Here is a 14,807-nt window from a genome sequence, read left to right as displayed (position 1 = left end):
ATTTTCTTACCTGGATTATTGAGCATGCATCAAGACATAGAGTAATTGTCTGTTCATGATAAAAAAATAATAATTTGAGCCTTAACCTCTCCTTTCACATTCAGACTGCTGCTATTTCTGATCGCTGACTTGTTGTCCCAGAGAGTCGAATCAGTTCATATGGACACAACGTTTAGTAAGAGAAATGTTTCATCACTCATCTAATGCCCCTTTTCCACTGCATGGTACCGGCTCGACTCAGCTCAACTCTACTTGCTTTTTTTGGTTTTCCATTGGGCAAAAGTTAGCGATAGTACTTGGTACCAGGTAGTTTTGGTACCACCTCCGTCAAGGTTCCAAGTGAGCTGAGCCGATACTAAAAGGTGACATGAAAAGACCACTATAAATAAAATAAAATATAAATACATGTATATTTATTAAATAAATACAAATATTTAAATATAAATAAATAAAATATAAACAAAAAATATAAATAAGATTTATTTATCTCTCATCTCATCTTCAGCCGCTTTTCCGGGGTTGGGTCGCGGTGGCAGCAAGCTAAGTAGGGCATTCCAGATGTCCCTCTCCCCAGCAACGCCCTCCAGCTCCTCCTGGGGGATCCCGAGGTGTTCCCGGGCCAGATTGGACATGTAGTCCCTCCAGCGAGTTCTGGGTCTACCCCGGGGTCTCCTCCCAGTTGGGCGTGCCCGGTAAACCTCCTAAGGAAGGTGCCCAGGAGGCGTCCTAATCAGATGCCCGAACCACCTCAACTGGCTCATTTCGATGCTCCTTCGCATCGAAAGGAGCCATCGAAAAGATCTTTGTTCCAATCCTCACATATGGTCATGAGCTTTGGGTAGTGACCGAAAGGGTGAGATCGCGGATACAAGCGGCTGAAATGAGTTTCCTCTGTAGGGTGTCTGGGCTCAGCCTTAGAGATAGGGTGAGGAGCTCGGACATCCGGAGGGAGCTTGGAGTAGAGCCACTGCTCCTTCGCATCGAAAATGTATTTATATTAATTTAAATTTAAATAAAATCTAACCACTGGTTAGTCAGAGAGAAATTGAACAGCTCTGTTTATAACCAGGAAATGCCAAAGCGAGTCTTATGAAACTCGTATTATATTTGATAATCTATATATCCATCCATCCATCCATCCATCCATCCATCCATCCATCCATCCATCCATCCATCCATTATCCAAACTGCTTATCCTGCTCTCAGGGTCACAGGGATGCTGGAGCCTATCCCATCAGTCATTGGGTGGCAGGCGGGGAGATACCCTGGACAGGCCGCCAGGCCATCACATTTAAAAAAAATAATTTGTTGTCAGCAAATCTCTTTGTTACACTAATATTGTTTATGTGAAGCACACATTTAGAGTTGGTCTTGTTGATTTTTTTGAAAATAAAACACTCCTGTGGGGCGCTGGTAGACAAGGGTGGAAAAACTAGCCAACACGCCCACAAATGACCAGGGGGGCTTTGCCATGAGGCGATACTATCTACAGTGGAAAATGAAATTCCAAAAAGTAAAGCAAGTAGAGTCGAATAGAGCAGAGTCGAATTGAGCCAGTACCATGCAGTGGAAAAGGGACATAAGTGACTTCTTCAGTCTCAATTGACTTCAAGTATCCCCAGCTTATAAACAGGACAGTTGCATAATGACTGAAACCAACGATTGGTTTCATATGCAAATTGCCGTGACCATTAACTGGCGTCACAGTTAAGTTGCAACTAGAGTTGCAGTTTGCATATGAAACTGATCGTTAGTTTCAATCGTTATACAACTGTGCTGTTTATAAGTTGGGGATACTTGAAGTCAGTTGAGACTGACGAAGTCACATAAGATGAGTGATGAAACGTTTCTCTCACGAAATGTTGTGTACAGATGAACTGATTCAGCTTTCTGGGATGCATCAAAACGTTGACTTGTCTTCATCTTCTTACTCTTTCTCCATTTTATTGCAGAGTCACCAATTAACCCTCTTTTCAGCTATCCTTCTATCTTCTCATTTCCTTCGGCTACCCCCAGGTCCTCCCTTTTTAAAGCTGTATTAAGCAATATTTTTTTATATTGACTGAATCAAATGACTGTTGTGTGAAAGTACTGCTAGTGCTGCTGATCCTATTGAGGGTCAACACCCCAGTCTACAGTTTTTCTTCCAGGTCTCATGAAATGAAAAGTGTATTTTTGCTATTGTAACATCTTTAGTCTGTATTTAATTAACATCTATGCAGCACTGTTCTAGAAATTAATTATAAGAATAACGTTTTTCTCTGGCAGCACGGTGGTGCAGTGGTGAGCGCGGTCGTCTCACAGCAAGAAGGTCCTGGGTTCGAGCCCTGGGGTAGTCCAACCTTGGTGGGTCGTCCCGTGTTGTCCTCTGTGTGGAGTTCGCATGTTCTCCCTGTGACTGCGTGGGTTTCCTCCAGGGGCTCAGGTTTCCTCCCACAGTCCAAAGACAAGTAGGTCAGGTGAATTGGCCATACTAAATTGTCCCTAGGTATGAATGTGTGTGTGTGTGTGTGTGTGTGTGTGTGTGTGTGTGTGTGTGTGTGTGTGTGTGTGTGTGTGTGTGTGTGTGTGTGTGTGTGTGTGTGTGTGTGTTTGTGGGCCCTGTGATGGCCTGTCCAGGGTGTCTCCCCACCTGCCGCCCAATGACTGCTGGGATAGGCTCCAGCATCCCCACGACCCTGAGAGCAGGATAAGCGGTTCAGATAATGGATGGATGGAAATTTTTCTCTTCTTGAAAAATATAAAGTTTTAGTTATGACAGGCTACTTATAAAAAAAAGTTCAATGAATGGGATGCAAGATTTAGAGAAGAGTGACCTACCACCTAATTAAAGATAGCAAACCCCCCCCCCCAAAAAAAAACAAAAACAGGATAAGCCATTCGGAACTCAAAATTCAGAACACTACCGCTTCCTGTTCAGTACAAAATCGCATTGTAGGCGGGTGTAACTTCTTTGAAAAGGCAGGAGAGATGGGAGTGGGAGGTTTTGGGAGCGGCTTAGCTGTGAGTGCCTGATTTGGAATGTCTGTAGACTTACCGTCTGCCCTCTAGCAGTCAGAAATCACTTAATGCAGCTTCAACCCATTCGTCTTGTTCTCTCCCCCACAAACATCCTTCTTTTCCCTTCTTCCACCCACCCCTCCTCCTCTCTTCTGTTCCTCTTAATTCAGTTCATTCAAGTTCTGTTCAGCTCAGTTCAGTGAGGGTTACAACATTTTAAAAGAAGACAAACTAAACAGATATCTATTTCTCACCCCTCTTACTTTTATTCAGATCCAGAGCAGCAATCTGCAGCCACCGCTTACAGATGAACACAGGTGTAGAGTAAGGCGTGTGATAGAATCCTTGGGCCCCCAGTCCTCTGCCGAAAGCCTCAGCGACGACTTACCCACCAGCATTCTGTATCCTTTACCTGGCCTGCTCCAAATGCAGAGACAAAAAAATATTCACGCACACTTGGTCTTTGGAAAAAAATCTCTCAAGCTGTGCAGTCTTTGTGATCCAACACGCACCTACAAACACACACACTCACTCACTCACACCGTTACAGTGTTGTGTAAAAAAAACCTACTGGCAGATCAGAATTATTCTTTAGGCTGATCGTCCCTAGTCAGTAATTGAATCTGGATGTCATGTTTTTCAAAGCATCTCTTTGAAAGTGTAATACATATTCATTACTTTTTCCTAGCTTTAAGGCTCAATGCACCTACTGTGCTGATAATCTTCTCGGTCTTCCATCTATAACTCCCACAAAGATGCACTGTCTTCTGTCTTTATTCACCCTATCAACACTTTCACACTGCCTTTCTCAAACACACACATAGACCTAATCTCTTACTCTGCTTTGTCCCTCCTTAACCGCCATTCTCAGGCGTGTGGGAGACTTGTCCATCTGTCTGTCTGACTTCACACTGAGAGCCACTGAATATTCTGGAAGACTATCAGATACATTTTAAAGAGTGTTTGGCATCTAAATTGATTAATAGTTATTTCATTGTGTGTTATTTGGTTACCCATTTCCTTGCTGGGCTGTCGGGATATTTTTTGAAACCAGTACCTACTTCTCACTATGTATATTTTCTTGTTGTAATCCTGCTCTTTTAAAGCAGATGTATTTTTTTCTTATATATAATCCGGTTTGTATTTACAAAACAGTAAAAAAAATATCTGCACAATAGTTTGACGTCGTTATTGCCACTTCTCACTATGTATATTTTCTTGTTGTAATCTTGCTCTTTCAAAGCAGATGTTTTATGTGCGTGCGTGCGTGCGCGTAATCCGGTTTGTATTTACAAGACGGTAAAAAAAATATTTGTACAATATTTTGACATCGTTATTGCCACATAATTCACAATTCCTACGGTGGGGGTGGTGGTGGTGGTCGATTACGTGTACCACGCTTCATGTGTCTCTCTTAAGTTCTTCCGTGTGGAAACTACATCCTGTAAACGCGCTGGCTGTCATTCGTCCACGGCCAGCCGGTACGATCGTGTCGCTTGCGGAGTGGAGAGGCGAGCGCCGCATGTAAATGTACGTTCCCGGCGCGGTGTAGTCACCTGAGGATTGTAAGGGAAACAATCCCATCCGGTTCTCCGCGACGGATATTCTTTATTTAACCGGAGAAAATATATTCGACAGTGAACTCCCGAGTGACATCTGTTTGCTGATCGATGCCGTTTCGCGCTGCTGTGTTCCTACCAGACGGTGAGTGATCTGCGAGTTTTGAGATGCGCCGTGCCGAGCCGAGCTGACCGGTGGCCGTGTGTACACGGGTGCGTTGACGAGCGCCGTCGCTTTTACCATGGCCAACTTTATCTAACGTGTGTGTGTGTGTGTGTGTGTGTGTGTGTGTGTGTGTGTGTGTGTGTGTGTGTGTGTGTGTGTGTGTGTTCAGTTAAAGATTTCCCAGGGTGTCTCGCTAAAATCTTTGCCCCGATGGCAAACAAGCCTACGCTCGATGATCGGGAGTTTTGTGTATTTTTTGCCATATAACGTAGCCTAGCATTTGAGTGACATTTCGCTGATTATGAATGGATTTCGTTTAATTGATTGTATTACATTACCTTCGATCGCTAATAAATACTCGGGGAGCCGAAGGAAATAAGGGTCAGCTAGGGGACATGCGATCAATTAATCAGTTCCTAATTGAAGGTTCACATGGCAGTCTTTATTCGGCTATAGCCATCATCATCATTACGCATGCCTGTGGTACTGCCTTCTGCATGAGTGATGGCTGTCGGGGAGGTCCACAGATGGAGCTAGAGGAGCGAGAAATGATGTGACAGACCTTGAACTTCAAATCCTAAAAGGCATTCCTCTGGCTCGTAACGCCGAGAAACCTGGATCTGTTCCCACTGTTCAGTAGTTTGGGACGGATCCTTGATTTATTCAGCCTCTCGGCGTGCGCTCTTCCATCAAGTGACCATTTTGCTCCTCGTAAATTTAATATCGAATAGACTTGGTCCCGCAGATGAGATAGACGCTTGACTTTTAAAGGAGCCTCTAAAGTACTGATTTGGTGGGAAGTGGGGAAGTGGCAGACCTGTAGATTAGCTGTGGTCACATTTCTTTAAATGCAGTCACAACTACACGCTTCCTTCTCTTGAGTCTTGAGTAGGACTGGAAACAGCCCTTCATTTTTTGATACTCTGGGTTGTGAATTTGAGCCCCGTTTCCCCACACAGAATAACCATACATCTGTTCAATACATCTGAGGGAATTGTTGATTATAAAGGAATTTGTCCTCACCGTGGGAGATATTTATGCTTGCAAGGCTTCACTCAGAGCTAACACTGCCTTTAGGCTTCCCCTTGGCAAGAACCCCTGACCAAGCAAGTTCCCCTGTGGCTGACCAAATCTGAACTGCATTATCGCTCCTGGAAGAAAAGAAAAAAAATCATCTAGAAAACTGAAAAATTACCAGTTTACAAAAGGGGAATTTGTTCTTCAATTCAAAAATAACAACGCCCCCGTAGGTTTACAAAGCATCGTGTACAACTGCCCAGCTATATCAAGGCGAAATAGTCTGGCTGGCATAGAAAGTGTGTGTGTGGTTGTAGCTTTGTGGAAAGATGCAAGGTACACTTTAGACGAGAGTATAGAGAATTGAAATATAAGGATGCTGTCCTCGTAGCAGAAGCCTGCAAGAAACACAGTCGAGTGTTTTGGCCCTGACCATCAAAGATCCACTTTCTCTCCCAAGTCTTTCTTTAGGATTTAAGGAGAATTTGAGATTAACGGGTCTTTTGCCTGCCACGATGTCATATCTGCAACCGCTGTTAATACTAGCCCCATCTAGTCACATCTATATTTGGAAAGCATATCGCCACGTACAATATCATCTCAAATTCTGAGTGGTTTTACGCACACTCTCCCATGACTCTTCTTGTAAAGAGTCCAACCTGAGGAGGTTAGTTGCTTACTGTTGATAGCATCAGCTAGAGAGACTTCATCTGCCCTGATATCCTTGACATGGTACAAGTACCTTTTGTCCTGGCCTGTATGATGATAAATGTCCATGCTGCTGGATGCTTGACTGTATTAAACTGTACCGATAACGATAACATTTTTGCTCAAAACATCTCTCAGGCTATGTAGTCTGCTGGGAACCAAACTGGCATATCAAACAGGTTGTTGCCATTCAAAGGAGAAGCAAGGCCCTTTTTCTGGCTGTTGTCTAGAAAAATTAGGGCTTTTGACCAGCACTTAGGAATATTTAGTGCAGCATTTATGAGAAAGCTGGGAAGCCGTCCAAAAGATATTTTCAGAATGCGCAAATTACTCCTAATCGAACATTGTCTCAGCTTTCCTTGGAAACACTTGTTTTTGCTGACAGTGTAAGAAAAAAAGTAAATCTAAGGCTTAAGCTGGTTTTTTTTACAGGTGACATATGAACACTGAAAATTACAGTTGAAGCCAAGCCAGCTGCAGAAAAAAAGGGAGTTTGCCCATGTTCCTCTCTAGCCCTTCCAATATGCCTTTCTATTGGTAGGCCCCGTAATAACCTTTTGAGATATAAGACTGACTGCTTTGGGCAGTTGTGCTGCAGAACCAAACCTCCCGTGAAACAGAAAGAGCTTCCAGTAGCACATGATCAACATTTCCCTCTTATTATCATGTTTCTCAGAACGAGAGTAGCTGTCTTGAGTCAGGTTTTAACCGACGTTCCTACCTTGACAAGCTTGATACATATGGAAGAGGTGAACAGCAAGGGGGACATCATTTTCACAGCAAGAAATTCCTATCCTAGTCGCTCAGATTCAAGAATTAGCAGCCAGACTTATGAAGATTAATTCTGTCAGATGAAATCAAGTTGCTGGTGCTCATTATCCTCCGGTCCCATTGCTCCCCTCATTGTGTCATGCAGCATTACCCTGCGTCGTCTTGCCAAAGTAGTTGAAATATTCACCAGTAAAGCTGTTGTTTTCCACAGGGCCTTGCCTTCCCACCCAGCACCTCCAACCCCATAATCACCTCCTGCTTTTCCCTCGCCTCTTTCTCACCACCCCATGCCTCTCAGTCTCATTCCAACCTTCCCCATACACTCCTGAGCCAAAACATTATGACCCACTCACAGGTGAACCAAATAACGTGGATCATCTCCAAACAAGGGCACATGTCAAGGTCTGGGTAGATTAGATGGTAAGTGAACATGGTTACCGAACAGTCAGTTCTTGTCAATGTGTTGGATGAAGGGGAAATGGGCAGGTGTACCTGAGTGACTTTGACGAGGGCCAAATTGATATGGCCAGGCGACTGGGTCAGAGCATCTCTGAAACGGCAAGGCTTGTGGGGTGCTCCCGGTCAGCAGTGGCGAGTACCTACCGACAGTGGTCCAAGGAGGGACAAACCACAAACTGGCGACAGGGTGTTGGGTGCCCAAGGCTCCTCAATGCGCGAGGGCAACAAAAGCAATCCATCTGGTCCGGACCGACAGAAGGTTTACTGTGGCACAAATCACAGAAAATTTTAATGATGGTTACGGGAGGAGTGTGTCACAACTCGCAGTGCATCGCACCCTGCTGCGTATGGGGCTGCGTTGCCGCAGACCAGTCAGAGTGCCCATGATGACCCCTGTCCACCGTCGAAAGCGCCTACACGAACTTGGGAACTAGATCTAGGAGCATTGAGAGAAGGTCGCCTGGTCCAATGAGTCCCGGTTTTCTTTTAGGTCATATACGTGTGTGCTGTTTACCTGGGGAAGTGACTACCAAGATGCACTGTGGGAAGATGACAAGCCGGTGGAGGGTGTGTGATGCTCTGGGGAAACCCTAGGGCCAGCCATTCATGTGGACGTAATTTGACACACACCACCTACCTTAAACATTGTTGCAGACCAGGTACACCCCTTCATGGCAACAGTATTCCCTGATGGCAGTGGCCTCTTTCAGCAGGATAATGCACCCTGCCACACTGCACAGATTGTTCGGGAATGGTTTGAGGTGCATGATGAAGTGTTCAAGGTGTTGCCTTGGCCTCCAAATTCTCCAGATCTCAATCCGATCGAGTGTCCGTGGGATGTGCTGGACTGACAAGTCTGTTCCATGGTAGCTCTAGCTTGCAATTTACAGGACTCGAAGGATCTGCTGCTAATTTTTTGGTGCCAGATACCACAGGACACCGTCAGGGGTCTTGTAGAGTCCATGCCTCGGCGTTTTGGCAGCTCATGGAGGACCAGCGGCATATTAGGCTAGGTGGTCATAATGTTTTGGCTCACCAGTCTGTCTCACTATTTTTCCCTCCCCCTGCTCTCTCCACCCTTTTTGTCTCCCTTTCTATCTTAGTTTTCACTGGTATCGCTGATGGAGCCTCTCGCTGAAAAATCTCTCATGTAGGTTTTAATTGACGTTGTCTTCTCCCTCCTCACACATCTGTTTTCTGCTAATGTTTTCTTAAAAATTGAGCTTTCATCAAATATTCATTTGAGAAGGCCCTATTTTTAGTCGCTGTGTTTATCCTCTCACTTTCATCCCACCCTTTTAAATTGTCTTAAAAGCCTTTGAGGGGAAAGGCAGTTGCAACTGAGAATGTGCTTAGGCACGAGTCCACTGCTCTGATGGAGAGTCCACATATTAGAGGGACCCAGAGCCGAGGAAAAGATGGAAAGATGCAAGAAAAGAGAGACTGGCGCAGAGTCGACAAAAAAGTTCCTCTGGGGGTTTTTGCAAGTGCCAGACATCAGATGGCCTGTTTGAAAGGCATAGAAGGAGCCTCCTTTTGAACGCCTGCTACCCTCTGGTGTTCCATATTGACCATTTATCCCCAGCATGTCTCTCTATTATACATATTCCAACAGGATCACAGGAGGGGGTTTCTGGAAGCTTTGATAAAAGCAAGTTCTTACAAATTAGGAAGGTTTCGGCTGAAACGACTCTCCCTTCTTTTCAGATGAAAGTGAAATCTTGACACAGCACCCCGGGCAAGTGCATTCAGCGTGACAACCTTAGGGGAACAATTCTACTTTGGAGAGTAGGAAGCATGCCTTTTCTTTTAATTTTTGGTTGTCTGAAATTGCTTTAAATGCCTACACTCTGCATGGCGGTTGTGACATTTCATGTTTTAACAATGTCATTTACATATCCTGTCCTGTGATGTGTTCAGAAGCGTGCCTCTCCACCGCCCCCTGCTGACCATGCAAACGGTGTGCACCGTGCTCCTGGCGGTGGCTGCTGCAGCCTTGACCTCCGCAGACTCAGACACGCACAGACCCAGACATGACTCCAACCTGGAGATCTGTATCTTTTTGCAGTGAGATGTGTGGAAACTGTAAGCTGTAGACCCGGGGTAAACAAACATGTGTGGTGGAGAGCCATATGTAATCCGGTTTTTCTTTCCAAATCAACACTACAACAGCTGATTTCACTAATTAGTCCTCCCCTGTCTGGTTAAAGATGTAGTAATTAATGAAATCAGCTGGAGTTTTGTCATATTGCGTTGAGGAGAGCCTGGAGAGGTGGAGGTATGCACTGGAATGAGAGTCAGTAGGAGCAAGACAGAATATCTACGCATGAAGTGGAATGGCAAGGATGCAAGACAGTGGAATGGTGAGGATGCAAGGAGTAGAGGTGACGAAGGCATATGAGTTTAAATACTTGGGGTCAACTGTCCAAAGTAAGGGGGAGTGCAGAAGAGAGGTGAAGAAGAGAGTGCAGGCAGGGTGGAGTGGGTGGAGAAGAGTATCAGGAGTGAATTGCGACAAAAGGGTACCAGCAAGAATTAAAGGGAAGCTTTACAAGATGGTTGTGAGACCAGCTATGTTATATGGCTTGGAGACAGTGGCACTGACGAAAAGATAGGAGGTGGAGCTGGAGGTGGCAGAGTTGAAGATGCTAAGATTTTCACTGGGAGTGACGAAGAAGGACAGGATTAGGAACGAGTATATTAGAGGGACAGCTCAAGTTGGACGGTTTGGAGACAAGCAAGAGAGGCAAGATTGAGATGGCTTGGCCATGTGTGGAGGAGAGATGCTGGGTATATTGGGAGAAGGATGCCAAATATGGAGCTGCCAGGGAAGAGGAAAAGAGGAAGGCCAAAGAAGAGGTTTATGGATGTGGTGAGGGAGGACATGCAGGTGGCTGGTGTGACAGAGGAAGATGCAGAAGACAGGAAGAAATGGAAACGGATGATCCGCTGTGGCGATCCCTAACGGGAGCAGCCAAAAGTAGCAGTAGTAGTAGGGTTGGGGGGGGGGACTGCATACACACAGCCCTCCATGGCACCTGGCTAAATATGACAGCTGTAGGCCATACTGGCAAATGTGTCTGTGCTTCTAATATCCACTTTGCTGATCAGTTTGAATATCCTAGTGGAAATGCACATTCATGGATAAGTGTTTGTTCTAATGAGGTGAGAGTGTGTGTGTGTGTGTGTGTGTGTGTGTGTGTGTGTGTGTGTGTGTGTGTGTGAGCGAGCATGCATTTATTTCTTCTAAACCAGGATGATGTGAGCGTGTCTTCCTTACCTGCTCTTGCCAGATAAGCGTCTGTTTGAGACCAAGAGGAAAGATCAGCTGAACGCTCTGAAGAACCTAGTAGAGCTAAACGACATCAACCAGCAGTACAAAATCATAGACATCATGCTTAAAGGACTCTTTAAGGTTGTGGATGTGTCTCTTTGTACCTGCATGCACATTCTCTTTTGCTCTCTCAAATTCATCCCCCATCAACAGTGATGTTAACGATAGCGAGCGATGCACACAGCCTGTGGCATCAAAAATAACAAATAACAGAATCAGTCATTTCCAAGAGTTTCATGCAAATCAGCTCTCAGCAGACTGAGAGGTAGGACGTTCATAGCAAGTGGCAATCAGATACTCGTATGAAATTCAATTACATTCATCAGCATGTTGGTTCACGTGCATTTGAATGTTAATTGAAATTCAGCTATTCACCTCCTCCCATTCTTATTATAGCAAAGGTTTTTGTCTAAACTGCATGCTTCGTTTTCCCAGAGGACCACTATCTATGTATCCACCACCTTTTCAAGGACAGCCATCATGGGCAACTTTCATTGGCTGAGATGCTTGTTCAGCATTTTCTCTCCCTCTGTTTCTGCGTGCATGCATGTGTGTGTATGTGTTTTTGTGCTGATGTAAATGCAGACTGCTTTTAATGGCTTTTTATTCTCTTGCTGAAGGTGCTGGAAGATTCGAGGGCCATCCTCGTCGCAGCCAATATGCAGCCTGATGACCCCTTCCCCATGGATGATAAGATCAAAGAAGGTTCGACTCAGATTTCTAGCTTTGCACTCTTCCTTTCATCTTGCAAATACACTTATCTTTTTATTCTCAGTCTCTCCATCTCAATAAGAAACTATCTTGCACCATCGTCTGTCTTGCACTGTATCTCCTCCACCTCCCCTGGTTGGTTATTTCTCTGCCCAGCTATTATCAGTCCATAAAATCACACTCTCTCTTTGTCATCCTCTCTTCTAGTGCAAGCTACTACCCAGAGAGAGAGAGAGAGAGAGAGTGTGTGTGTGTGTGTGTGTGTGTGTGTGTGTGTGTACATTTGAATATTCCCTTGTAAACCTGTCTATTTACCATGGATGTTAGCAAATGCTTTTTTTTCATCCTTATTCAACTTCCCCACCCCCTGCGACAGCCTCCGAACTACACATTTTTAACAAGCTTAAAATTAGCTTGACTAGCTTGGTCTAGTCAGACTAGCTTGGTCTGACTAGCTTGGCCTAGTCAGAAAGGCACGAACTGAGGAAGCCTCTTGGATGAGAGGCGAAACGTCTTCACGGATATATACCAAGTCCAGTTGCACTTGATTCAACTCCTTTGGATAACCGTGACCTGGATGAATGAGAACATTCACAGACAACAAGCTTAAAATTAGTTTGAGTTGCACTTTTTCAACACCCACTGTTCACCTTGTTCTCTCTCCCTCTCCGTCTCTCTCTCTGTCTCTCTGAATCTCTCTTGGTTCTATGATGGAAGTTGAACTCTTTTTGTGCATGTTAATGTAAAGGAGCGACTATAGTTGATGATGTCATTGTTCATTGTTAGTTTTTTTTTCTCATTAAAGAGCTGTTGTAAATTCTCCTTCTCTCTCCAGCTTATTCCCATGTGGTTGAGAACACTGCATTTTTCGGTGATGTGGCATTGCGTTTCCCCCGTATCGTCCACCATTACTATGACCGGAACACTGACTGGGGTGGTTTGCTGCGCTGGGGGCTGCGTTTCTGTAACCTGACAGGAGTCTTCACGGGTGGAGCGCACCAACATGTGCTCACATTGGTAAGACTATCAAGCCGTCGCACAAAGATTTCTGTGGGGGTTGAACAACTTGGGCATTTTAGACACCAGTACAGTGTCAAGCAACATAAATCAACTTTTCAGCACTGGATAGGCTCTGTACCACAGACTATGCTACATGAAATTGAATTTGCTGCAATACCTCGTGGATCACCCTCATTATAGTTCACATCACCAATCAGTAGGGGCGTTGTCTTTACGCATTGAGTGCACTGCACAGGCCCAGAACTCTGATCATCAGACGTGGCGTGTTCCAAACATTGGTAAACTGAGAGCAGCACGAATAATGAGACTGTGAAAACAAAACATCTGTAGCTGCCTAGCAACTGTGCAGCACTGCTGCATGGCAGCAGGATAAGTGTTGTCATGCCGTCCCATTTCTGTCCCTTATACCTTTTGAAGAAATTATCATTTGTACCACCCATCCTCCTGTTCACGCTCTCCCCCTTCTGCACTCTGTCAACCTTTCCTTTCTCATCCTTCTTGTCTCAGATGTCACAGGAGCTGGGAATAACCGAGAAGTCCCCCGACTTTATCAACCCGTACCGCACGGAGAGAGACGACGTGAGTAACCCGCCAACTGGTCCTCCTTACACATGGCGTCTGGCAAAAATTCCTCTCTGTCTCTCGGATGCACACTTATAAATGAACCAATTCCCTCTCAGGTGCTTCACACTGCAGAAGCTTTTCAGAAGATCCTGAGGGAGGAGGAGAAGAGGAGGAGAAAGGAGGAGAAGAGGAAAGAAATCAGGAAGGGTCCCCGTATTTCTCGCTCTCGCACTGAGCTATAGTGCAATATACTTCAGCACAATGGGGAGAGCAGAGAGGGAGGTGAGAAGAGAAAAGGAAGAGAATAAGAAGTGTAAGAAGTGCACAGCCCACAAGGGAGGGGGGCAATGGGAATAGTCAATGGACGCCAGGGGCTCCGTTGAAAACAGGATAGGAGCCCTTCATGAGACTCATAAAAGTGGTTCTGAAGGAGTGGAGAATTTTTCAGTTTCTATGGCCTCAATGAACTATACTACAACTGTATTGTTACGGTAAATAGAAATTTGAAAATGTAAAGTTGCTGTTAAACTTTAAGAGCTGTGTCTGAAATAGGATTTCATAAGGGAAACCCATTTTTGATAACTTGAGAATTACATAGGTGTAATTTGAAATATTCATTTTAATATAATATACTTTCTCCAAAAAAAACAACAGATGTATTGTGTCTTGTCTAGATTTATTTATGTGTAAAAAAAGAAAACAACAAACAAACCCATATGCTTCAAATAAATGTGGTCTGCGAAATTAAATGTTTGCCCTTGCCACATTAAAATGAGTCGTGTGTCCGGTTAGGTTGAGCTACACTTTGTGCCATTTATATGTTGATTTTCTTTTTCCATCCCCGTTACATCCCTTTGATTGAGAGCCAAACTTGTTGGAGGACATTTCTATGGGAATGTTTGTGGATAGTTTGGTGAATAGGTTTATATTCTTATTGCAGTATAATGCTGTTTAGAAGACGTTTGTGTGTGTATGTGAAGGTCTATGGCACTGTTGATGCGTTTTCACATCTTTTTTTTTTTAATAACTTGGGCTCTTAAACCCACAAGTTGTTTGTTTTTTAATATGGCATCAGGAAATCCAAAGTAAACTTGCATTTATCTGTTTGGCAACCTCCATAATTGTCTGTCATCCCTATCTACTGTTTTGTCACTTTTATACCAATTAGGTAATGAAAATGCTTTGACCTTGTGGAAATCTGCTGTTAACCAGAAGAAGAAAAAAAACGTGCTACGCTTTCATCGTTGGATCAAATATTTGTTTTTTGTTTTGCATTTGTTTCCTCCATATTTTTATGAATTTGACACAATTTGATGGATCTGGATCTATTGAACTGAGAGGCTCTTTGGAACCTTGAAATTGCAATATGACTGTTATATAAATATATGTATATTCAGAGAAACGATATCATCGCTGAAGGTTTAATGAAAAAAGCCTACAATTATCATTTTGTTATCCAATTTAATGAAATAAAGTGAATATGAATATTTATTTTACG

General features: G+C 44.2%; 2 protein-coding genes across 4 annotated transcripts in view; both read left to right on the top strand.

The window, feature by feature from the left end:
• Positions 1-4,031, top strand: part of LOC130119950 (meiosis inhibitor protein 1-like) — a 102,246-nt gene extending 98,215 nt beyond the window's left edge. The window contains 2 exon segments of the mRNA XM_056288554.1: positions 3,274-3,401; positions 3,872-4,031. Of these exon segments, the coding sequence (XP_056144529.1) occupies positions 3,274-3,401; positions 3,872-3,956 (213 nt within the window). The 3' untranslated portion in view covers positions 3,957-4,031.
• Positions 4,032-4,483: 452 nt separating this feature from the next.
• LOC130119556 (coiled-coil domain-containing protein 134-like) lies at positions 4,484-14,778 on the top strand. 3 transcript variants are annotated; one of them, XM_056288087.1, is made up of 8 exons: positions 4,484-4,704; positions 9,388-9,468; positions 9,601-9,734; positions 10,974-11,095; positions 11,635-11,719; positions 12,561-12,742; positions 13,253-13,324; positions 13,426-14,778. In XM_056288087.1, the coding sequence occupies exons 3-8, from the start codon at positions 9,632-9,634 to the stop codon at positions 13,549-13,551; spliced, it is 690 nt and encodes a 229-aa protein (XP_056144062.1). In that variant the 5' UTR covers positions 4,484-4,704; positions 9,388-9,468; positions 9,601-9,631; the 3' UTR covers positions 13,552-14,778. The 3 variants fall into 3 exon arrangements, with proteins under 3 accessions (XP_056144062.1, XP_056144063.1, XP_056144064.1); XM_056288088.1 differs by having other exon boundaries at positions 9,388-9,470; positions 9,595-9,734; XM_056288089.1 differs by lacking the exon at positions 9,388-9,468.
• Positions 14,779-14,807: the final 29 nt, after the last annotated feature.

The sequence above is a fragment of the Lampris incognitus genome, chromosome 10 (genome assembly GCF_029633865.1).
Source record: "Lampris incognitus isolate fLamInc1 chromosome 10, fLamInc1.hap2, whole genome shotgun sequence".
NCBI lineage: Eukaryota > Metazoa > Chordata > Actinopteri > Lampriformes > Lampridae > Lampris > Lampris incognitus.
Note: the sequence above shows the minus strand (reverse complement) of the source record. Positions and strands in the feature narration are given on the sequence as shown.

Bases quoted from the DNA above. Each gene is read 5' to 3' on its own strand.
- LOC130119556 (XM_056288089.1), top strand. From the start codon at position 9,632: ATGCAAACGGTGTGCACCGTGCTCCTGGCGGTGGCTGCTGCAGCCTTG. The intron at 11,720-12,560 runs GTTCGACTCAGA...TTCTCTCTCCAG, and splicing joins GGATGATAAGATCAAAGAAG to CTTATTCCCATGTGGTTGAG. The intron at 13,325-13,425 runs GTGAGTAACCCG...ATTCCCTCTCAG, and splicing joins ACCGCACGGAGAGAGACGAC to GTGCTTCACACTGCAGAAGC.